The sequence below is a fragment of the Cryptotermes secundus genome, unplaced genomic scaffold, assembly GCF_002891405.2.
Source record: "Cryptotermes secundus unplaced genomic scaffold, Csec_1.0 scaffold2437, whole genome shotgun sequence".
Taxonomy (NCBI): domain Eukaryota; kingdom Metazoa; phylum Arthropoda; class Insecta; order Blattodea; family Kalotermitidae; genus Cryptotermes; species Cryptotermes secundus.
Window position 1 is genome coordinate 156,698 of NW_019721044.1, and position 9,983 is coordinate 166,680.

A 9,983-nucleotide genomic window follows, 5' to 3' on the forward strand; every position below is an offset into this window, starting at 1 on the left:
CTAACTAGAGAGATAGGATTGGATAGAATGGACTGATCTGGCTCAGGATAGGAACCAGTGGAGGGCTCTTGTGATCACAGTAGTGAACCTTCTGGTACCATAAAATGCTGGGAAGTTCTTGAGTAGCTGCACAATTGGCGGCTTCTCAAGAAGGGCTCAGCTCCATGAATGATCAAATGAAGCAGGATGATATTGGCGGGGTATGTAGCAGACCTGAGAAATATACTGTAGCGTATGGACCCGTTGCTAGGCAGCAGCCAGCACACCAATGGACTGATTGGAAAGCGGTCTTTTCTGCAAGGTCCGCGCCGATGGCGGCGTACGCAACAATGAACACAACAATGGGAAAGTGTTTTCTGTACTGTCCGTTCCTAGATGTTATAAGCATTTCATGGATGAGTGGCAGTTCTGTATGGGATTCTGTGAAGAAAGGATCTGAGCGCGGGAAGCTCTTAATATCCGTTGCCAGGAAACGTCTAGTAAAGACATTGCAGCCTGGAGAAGACTTAGTATCAGCAGCAATGAATTGTAAATTGTGGAGATTAGCGATGGGGCTGTAATTACTTGTAGTTCCGAGCGGTGTGTATAAGTGGTCAGCAAACCCATTCACCAATCCAAACCCCGGCTACAGTCAGTCATATAAGTGACAATACACTAGAAACGCATTCAAGATTTCTGTTGGACAATCTGAACGGAAGATATTTTTCAAATTGTATTGCAATCCACTGAATAATATGGGAATCGAAATATACGGATGGAGAGGTGCAAATTTCATAACAATCATTCGCTTTATGGACTTTAAATAAGAACGCTTAAAAAGCAGGTAAAAGTTCTTAATGTAACATCTGTACAGTTATTGGCTGCTTCTCAAGAAAGGCTCAGCTACATGATTTAACAATGGGGGAAACCTAAGAGTCCGATTTTCTGCTTTGAAACGTCCTGTAGCTCGCCACTGTTTTGTCTAGTTTCCTGCTTGGCTTACTCTTCGGCCCTGAAGAAGGAGGCAGTACATTTCTCGGAAACTTCAGGATCTCTCTGATCTACGCAGGGTACAACCCATAGTGTAACCAGTAAGAGACTCAAATCCAACAAAGTGGAAAACAATGATGTGTCATAAAAGCATTTATCTCTCATTCTGCTACAAGTAAAACGCATTAACCCCACGATAAGCGTCACTACAAGCGGGGCCAGATGTAGCAAACTGTTGCACTACTTAAAGGCATCACTCCAGGCGGTCAGACGCTGGTATCTCATCACGGAGCCTGGGCTTCAATTCCGAGTCAGTTCAGTTTCAGAAAGCAAATCGACAGACATTTGGCATTTTTCTCGTTACTAACATGGAGAACACAGAGCCAAGATAGGTCGGTCCATAGACAATACTCATAAGGCCAGTCCGTATACCAACTGGACTATGAGATGCACGACAGAGCAATCGGAATTCGATTCCCGGGAGGGGCAGGAAGTTTCTGTCTTCTCCAGAGCAACCCAAATTCCTATCCAATGAATGGGAACTATTTCCCCGATGATAAAGCGGCCGTGGCGTGAAGTTAATCACTCATCTCCACCTAGGGCCTAGGGTAAATATATTTTGAGTTATTTCTCCACTCTTCGACACATCTTCATGGCTTCGTGCTTAATTAACTTTAAGTGCAACTTCACTTTACCACACAAAGCACAGGTCTTGAGGCCGCAACCCCGTATTTAGAGGATACAGAAAGGAAGGCTGGAGCTATAAAACTCACTTCCACCCAATGTCTACGCATCGTCCCACCTTACCTCTGAAGGCATGGCGCGCAGGCACAATGAATATTTTATCTTCATTATTATTATTATTACGTACATATACACACGTATTATTAAGAGTATTAACATAATATTACGTGTGTGTATGTATGTATATTGGTCTTATTTTATTTTTCTCTCCTGTTAACGTTAACTTTAATTTTTCTTGGAATAATTATTAATTTATTGCCATTATATAGACTCTCAAATTTTGTTTTGTTTTTTAATTATTTTTGTCTATTTCTCTGTACTCGTGCTAACCTTGTAATTGGCCTCTGTGCTGTTGAGTTTGCACATAAATAAACATGAACTGAACTGGATTTAATTTGAATTATTGTACACTGCTCTATTTAAAAACTCGAATTGTTCTTCGTGGTCACAGTGTGGCTTTGTCTACGTGCGTTTGTTTCTGTATCATTAGTCATGCTCAGTTTGTAATTAATATAGACTGTCATATTTTGTATTCTGTTATTTAATTATTTTTGTGTACTTCTATCTATTAGTGCTAACTTTGCAATTGGCCTCTGTGCTGTTAAGTTTGCACGTAAATAAACACGAATTGAATTATTATTATCATCATCATCATCGTTATTGTTATTATTATTATTAACTACACTGTCTACTACTACTACAACCACTACCACAAATAATAATAACAATCGAATTATTTTCTTATTAAATTCACTGAGTAACTGAGTGTAGCCGGTCACGGTAGCCGAGCGGTCTAAGGCATGCACTGTCTTCTCTCGCTCGGAAGCCGGGATCGTGGGTTCGAATCCCACTCAGGGCATGGATGTTTGTGTGCGTTTTTCTGTGTTTGTCTACATGTAGAGGCCTTGCGACGAGCTGATCACTCCCCCAATGAGTCCTACCGAATGTGTAAGATCTAGTAAACCGAAGTGAAACGGAGATTTTCATGGAGGTAGGCCTAGGCCCAAATTGGGGCTGTAGCGCCACAGAAAAAAACAACTTTAAGTGTGTACCTACACACACATATACCACGTTCAATTAAATGCCTTCAGGACTTTCGGAAAGTAAACAAGCGGGTAGCGAAAGAGGGGCAAATACACACACGACCAGTTCATTATGCGCCCTTCGTGGAAGAAACGCACTCCAGCTGTGCGTAACGGGTAGATGAGGGCAATAACGAACATCTTCTACTTGTTCGCTGTCACAGTCTTCGTGTGGCACATTCCATTTTCACAAACGAGAATCTAGCGACCGAGTCATGGCCATATAATCATTATATTTGATGTAAACGGAAATGTAGCTAATTCGAGCAGATTTCATTGGGAAATTAGGATCATATCTGAAGTGGACCAAATGTCGCAACAATAACAAGATATTTTAACTTGTTTTCTTCTTGTCCTTCACCTCATTTCAACTGTTTAATTATGTGCCAGTGGGGGGTCATCCAAACTTCGTGCCTTTTTAATTATCTGTAACGAATAACGACAATATGGCGGATGCACGAACTCGTGTGTTCAGAGTGCCACGGGCGACACAACATAAGGTCCTAATATGATGTTTGGGACCCAGCTTCGACAGATATGCAACTTTTGTTCCGGTAACATCTCTACAATGGGGGGGGGGCAGTATGGCGGCCACATAAAATTTTCTTAACCTCTCTGTTTGATTGCGGTAGCTGACCAACCACGGAGCTGCGCACGTAAAAATTTATAAGGAAATGAATCATAAATGGACATTAGACATTATGACTGAAATATTGCTTACACGCCCGAGAATTTAAATATGGCGACAGTGCGAAACAGTTTCTTTATTACAGTCCGTCACAACACAACAATATAAAGGTCAAGGCTAAAATTAGCTTGGCTACATGTTTCGGCTATTAAAGCCGGGCAAACACATGATTACCATATTCACACACTACTGAACTGCAATTGTGATAGTAAAGCTGGATACTTGATAATTATTACATTATAAAATACATGGTATAAAAGTACAATGAACTATAAACTCATTATAAAATAATATATTTACATTAATAAAAATTATAATGGAATAATTATCAAGTATCCAGCTTTAAAATCGCAATTGCAGTTCAGTAGTGTGTGAATATGGTACTCATGTGTTTGCCTGATGACGGCTTTAATAGCCGAAACATGTAGCCAAGCTAATTTTAGCCTTGACCTTTATATTGTTGTGTTGTGACGGACTCTAATAAAGAAATTGTATAGAATAACACAACAGGATGCACGAAATAGAAACAGTGCCAAACTTTAAGGTTATATCCATATAACTTAACGTAGAAAGAATGTGCAGGCCTGTCGGCACTTACTAAGTTCTTCAGAAACAAGATATAATGGAAAAACAACAATAATAATACTAAACTTGTAGGTCTACGAATACATGCAATGGAAGTTCTGCCCGGAACTCCTGTTTAAGTTTAGGTTTTATGGTAATAGAGCGAGTTCCACGCCTATGGACCGAACACAGAACCAAGCAAACAGCCATTAGAATCCACGGGGCCTTGTGTCCGCCTTGTCTAGGGCTCTTCTTTGCAGTACCTAGCCTTTTATTGTGGTGTTCTGTGTTATCGTACTATGAGGTCCGTAGGCCTAAAGATAGACGCAGTACGTCTCTCCAAAACGTACCTGATTAGCCTACACGGTAAACCTAAAGATGTCCCCTTTGCTTCATTAATTAAGCACTATGACATAAAGATATACGGGGGAGTGGATGTACAAATCCGCGTATTCTGGACCTCGGCACTAGATAGAGGTGAGTGGCCAGATTCACGCTCCGGCCGCTTTACCCCCGGTACCTATTGGATAGAGCGCTAGGTGAGCCCCAGAACCGGTCTGAAAGACGTGGAGAAGAAAAAATTATTGACCCTACCGGGACTCCAGTTCGACTCCTCGGCCGTCCAACCCGTAGCCACTCGCTATACCGAATGAGCTATATAGGCTCCTCAGCCTAAGGTGTTTGCTTAATTTGTCATATATGTAAGGACCGCCGATCACAGTGGCCGCGCGGTCTAAGTCAAGAACTGTCTTCGCTGGCTCAAACGCTGGGATCGTGAGTTCGAATCCCACTCGAGGCATGGACGTCTGAGTGCGTTTATTCTGTGTGTAGGTAGCGGCCTTGCGACGGGCTGATCCCCCGTCCAAGGCGTCCTAAAGACTGAATAGGATGAAGAAACTGAAAAAACGGCCGAGGTCCAACAAAGGGCTGTAGAGCCATACCGTGGATATGTAAGGACGATGTCGGTTGTCAGAATATATAGTTTCGAAAGGCAGGACTGTTAGTGAATAACGAAATGGGAAGGACGTCGAAAGAAGTGACCATGTCCTAATTTGATTACAATGGCGGCATTTTCCCGGCGGAACTAAGGAAAACCAGGAGATCTCAACCCCGGGAACTCCCGAATACGAAGTTGATCTCCTCTTGGGAGCGATGTTTTTGAACTGTGTCGTAACGTATATAAATCTTCAACCCGAAGACAAATCACGTTGGAGTCTTATAATTACATAAACCGAACAGTAAACTGAAGTTCACGTCGAAAAACAAGCAGAAGTAAGGAGTCACGTGGGAGCACAGTTATCACGAGTTCGGCGGGGTGTGCTCTGGTACGAATGCAGTGTACACACGTTCTCCTCCTCCCACCCTGCATGACGTGATAAAAGGCAGTGGATGACTAGATCTGATCTTTATTTTCTCATCAAGTCTGAGTGTACTTCCGAGCAGTGACTGCAGACTCCGGTAGCAACTGCCTGAAGACACAGTTTCGTTTGGTGTGTGTGTGCTGTTTACCTCAGCAAAATGTGGGGTAGAAGTGTTGGACATATCTCCATCTCGTCAAGCTGACATCAGTTGAGCTGCACCGTCTTCATAAACGTCATCACTCTCATTCCACATTCAAATCCCATAGCGAAACAACATACCGCCGAAAGCAAATAATCCCCAAGCCATACCAAATCCTCTAATATTTATGCATAACGGCTTCTGGATTAACAGCGACATAATGAACCACACATTCGTTCAGTACGATTAAGATTACACCAAAGCACTGAACCTCTCATTTATAAAGTAGAAGAGCACGTGTAAACAAAACAGTATAGTTCCCTTTGCTCCTTGTGCTGGCCACTCATTCAGTCAATTTCATCAAGATTAGCAGTAACATAAATCGTTAATATATTTTACATTAATATATTCAGTGGTGTATCGTGACTTTATCAGTAAGGTGAAGAAAAGAAGACTTGAACTGCCAGCTATAATTCGACTCAAATCATCATAAAATACCACAAAATCATCGTTATCTTTGTCAGTCATCGGCAAGAACGATCGTGGAATATTTAAATTTTTACATAGAAATTCTTATGTGTACACGTGTCTTTTACCTAAAGGATAGCTGGATACATAAAGAATATAATCACAGAAGACGAAAATACATCCTGAGTAAATATCGTTTCGAAACAAATCTCATAGCAGGAGTAGATTATACAAATATGAAGACGAGAAAATAAGTTCTCTGTTACAGAGTTCTGATACATAAAAGCAAATTTGCAGCCAGTGCAAACTGCCGTAGCAGGCTCCGGATGTTTACTGCTGGCTGCACATACATCAGAACAGTGTGTTCCGCATTTGAGAGACTTGTTAATATCATTTGGAGAGTTTTCGTAAAATAGAGTGCGAACATTCGCTTTTATCGTAAAATAAAGAACGAAAGCAATCAAATCACACTTCAAACACCGCAGATAAGGTAACCATAATGTCCGAACGCATATAAAAACACAGAAGATAACGTATCCATCCTGTAAACCCCACGCAATAAATTAAAACGCATCGATCTATCCAAAAGTAACCGACGAGTTTTACCGTCGCGGCGACAATGGCCATGTACCCGTCCAAGATACCGGACGAGGAGTGTCAGCTGATGCTTCACCAACAGCGAGCTCACATACGGCAAGTTTTGGGAGTTCGACGTAGTTCGCTGTTGCTCTCACTGTACGTAGTCTTTTACGTGGTGTACCTCGTAACTGGGGGTGTTGTGTTCGCTGCCCTCGAAGCCCCGGAGGAAAAGGCTGTCGTCTCTGCGCTGGCCACCGCTAGACGGATATTTCTTGAAGCTCATCCATGTGTCTCAGGTATGTGCAACATTTCTTTCCTCACCGAGTTTATTTCTTGCGTTAAACCACAAGAGGCCGCGCGCCATAGCTCAGGCGGTTAGTCGCTGGCTTCCCACCGCGGCGGCCCGGGGTCGATCCCGGGTCTGGTCAAGTAGGATTTCTGGTGGACAAGGTGGCGCTGGGGCGGGTTTTCTCCGAGTACTTCGGTTTCCTCTGCCAATCTTCATTCCACCAAATTCTTCATCATCATGATCACCCGGGGCAGACTACAATAGGCCAATCAGTGGCCGCCGTGCCGAGTGGACCCAGTTGGACTCCACCCCCCACTAAGCGAATTAATAAAAAAAATGGAACCACAATATGTACCGCCCGCTTTAACATTTGTCTCACAGAGCATATGATTTATGAAGCAGTCGCGCTGGTGGCTCTACACACGTTGGGCACGAGGCAAAGCAGTCCGAGATCCTATAAGGCACTGGGGGCGAAGGGTAGCGTAATTAGTTAAGGCATTATGACACTTGCCAGAAGCTCGCGGGTTCAATTCCCGATGATGTAAGTTGTGACTACGAGCGCATATTTGCTCCAGAACAGAAATGCGGAGGATTAATTGTATTTTAAGCAGAACACTGAACTATGTATCTATGGCTCTACAGTCTTTTGTTGAACCTTCGCCGCTTTTTCGGTTTCTTAATCTATATACAGTCGGTAGTACTCCCTGGAAGGGGGATCAGCCCGTCGCAAGGCCGCTACCTACATACAGAACAACACAAACAGAATAAACGCACACAGACATTCATGCCTTGAATGGGCATTCGAACCCACGATCCCAGTGCTCAAACGTGCGAAGACTGTTCATGTCTTAGACCTCTCGGCTACTGTGATCGGCCAGAACACGTTCCCGCTGCAATGGATACTCATGCAACAGAAGAGCGGCGTTTTCTACGTGGTCCTTGCCGAGGTGTTATAAGCCAGAGACAATGTTTGGAGCTTAGTGACTGCCGTTGTAGCGGAAGCTACTAGAAATAGGGCGTAATCTGCTGTACTGAGCCTGGACTGACAGAGGCTTTGTATATATTTTATATACATTTATTAGCATGTTTAAACATGTAAAATGTACATATCTTTTACATTATGACAAATGACTTACTATTGCAGACAATGACTCTGACAGAAGACAGACCCGTCCTCTCGTCAGAGAGGGCGACCCACAAAGCAAGACCGAAACTGTCAAACAATAATAAATATCTGGTCATAAGCCCCAGATTGGGCTCCACACCAAGACTGACTGACTGACCGTCAGTCGCAATGTGACTTTGGAGCTTAGTCAGTTGTGTACGGTAGTCTATGAAGAGAGGGCTTGAGCCGGAGGCAGAGGAATAGCAATTGTTGGGGCCGTTAACCAGGAAACGTCTAGTAGCATGCTGAGAACACTAAACTGTGTGCTCTAGTGAATTGTAAAATGTGGAGATGGCGTTAGTGTTTCATTTATTTGTAGTTACGACCCTAAGTGGTCAATAAAATCTATTCGCCAATCCAAACCACGTCTATAGTCACTCCGTACACGTAAAAATAGTATTAAGTTAAGGAATCCTTTCGGACTCAACAGCGTCCAGACCGGCTCTGGGGCCCTCCCAGCCTCCTGTATAAATACGTACCTTCTCCTGTTTACCCGGGAGGGGGGGGGATTAAACGCGACAGGGACCTATAGCTTACCACTTACCTCCATCTAATGCCGAGGTAAAGAATGGTGGAACTATACTTCATTTCCCCATACGTCTTCATGGCGTGGCGCTTAATAATATGCAGGAACAATTTTACTTTAAATTTTTAACCATACTGTATTTTGTTTAGTTAGAACTGTTTAAATTGTTCTTAATTATATATTCTCGGTTCCGTCTATGTACAAATGGAGGAGTTAATTAAACATTTACAATTTTACATGGATAAAGAAGAGCTTGATAACAGTCGGTATACTGACTAGGCTACAGTTTGGACTACTGAGCAATCGGGGTCGATTCTCAGCAGAAGAAATTGTCTCTTCTCAGGTGACCACCCAGCGTGAAACTGACAACTCATCTCCATCTAGTGCCGAGGGTAAGGAGACGTCCACTCTTCCATATGTATTCGTTGTATGGCCCCTTAAATAATTAAGCTGGTGATGTGGCTCGCAATTCGTAGTAATTTCCCACCCCTGTCCTAGCAAGTGTCTGAGCATTGTCACTAGAGAAGCCATTTTTCAACATTTATGTCTCTAATGAGACGCTTGATGCAGAGAATGTGAAGATAAATGATTCCTCTCTGCAGTAATTCGCGATCTGCTCTCGGATGTTTGTGTGCTGTGACCGTTCAGCCATGTTAGCTTCACTTACACGAAGACTTTGCCGGCATTATCTAAAGACCAGAAACCTTTCAATTTCTGTGAAGTAAAAGTTTCAGAGGCATTTTATTTGGAGAATTAAATTAACCCCCGTTCGTTCAGGGCAACGAAGCGTAACTGGAGATACGAATGTGATCAGTGATAATTTATCAGTTGTAACGTGTTACTGAACCACAGTTAGGAAGAAGAGTGAGTGCAGCCAGCAGCGTCACTCCCTAATAAGTAGGGAGTGACCAGTAGAAGTCAGACTTTAATTGTTTCTTGCATCCTGTTGTGTATTTAATCAATATTAGAGTCAATTTTACCGACCACACAACATATTTTTATTATTATTATACTACATGTTTCGACCTCAAGAGGTCATCCTCAGGTGTACAAACACAGCTGTATAATTACACGCAATCACATTCGTCTTCTCACTTATTCGACCCTGTACCTTATTCAGGCTCACGCTCAATAATATATCAAGCTCACTCATAAAACACAAGTTAAAATTGTTCTAAATGTCAAAAGTTAAAATTTAAATTTAAATTTTTAAAAAAAAATTAAAGTTTGTGAATCGAATTTCAATTCAGGTCACTAGTTATGCTTTCAGTCACTTCCTACTTACGTTCATCACTGCGTCAAGTTCACTTTAACTAGTTTAATTATATTATTGATTAAACGTTCATGAATTAAAGTTCAATTTTATTATAGATTGCACTTTTTCACTTTTGGAGGTCTTGCTGTGCAAT

The 9,983-nt window shown here is 42.4% G+C and overlaps 1 protein-coding gene across 3 annotated transcripts in view; it reads left to right on the forward strand.

Annotated features, from left to right (window-relative positions):
- Window positions 1-9,983, forward strand: part of LOC111875372 (potassium channel subfamily K member 1) — a 97,069-nt gene that overhangs the window by 60,305 nt on the left and 26,781 nt on the right. Inside the window, exon 1 of one of the 3 annotated variants that reach the window (XM_023871581.2) lies at window positions 5,447-6,890. The exons of the other annotated variants lie outside the window; for them this stretch is intronic. Within the exon in view, the coding sequence (XP_023727349.1) occupies window positions 6,635-6,890 (256 nt within the window). The 5' untranslated portion in view covers window positions 5,447-6,634. Of the gene's footprint in view, window positions 1-5,446; window positions 6,891-9,983 lie in introns of those variants that run through there. 3 annotated transcript variants of the gene reach the window in all.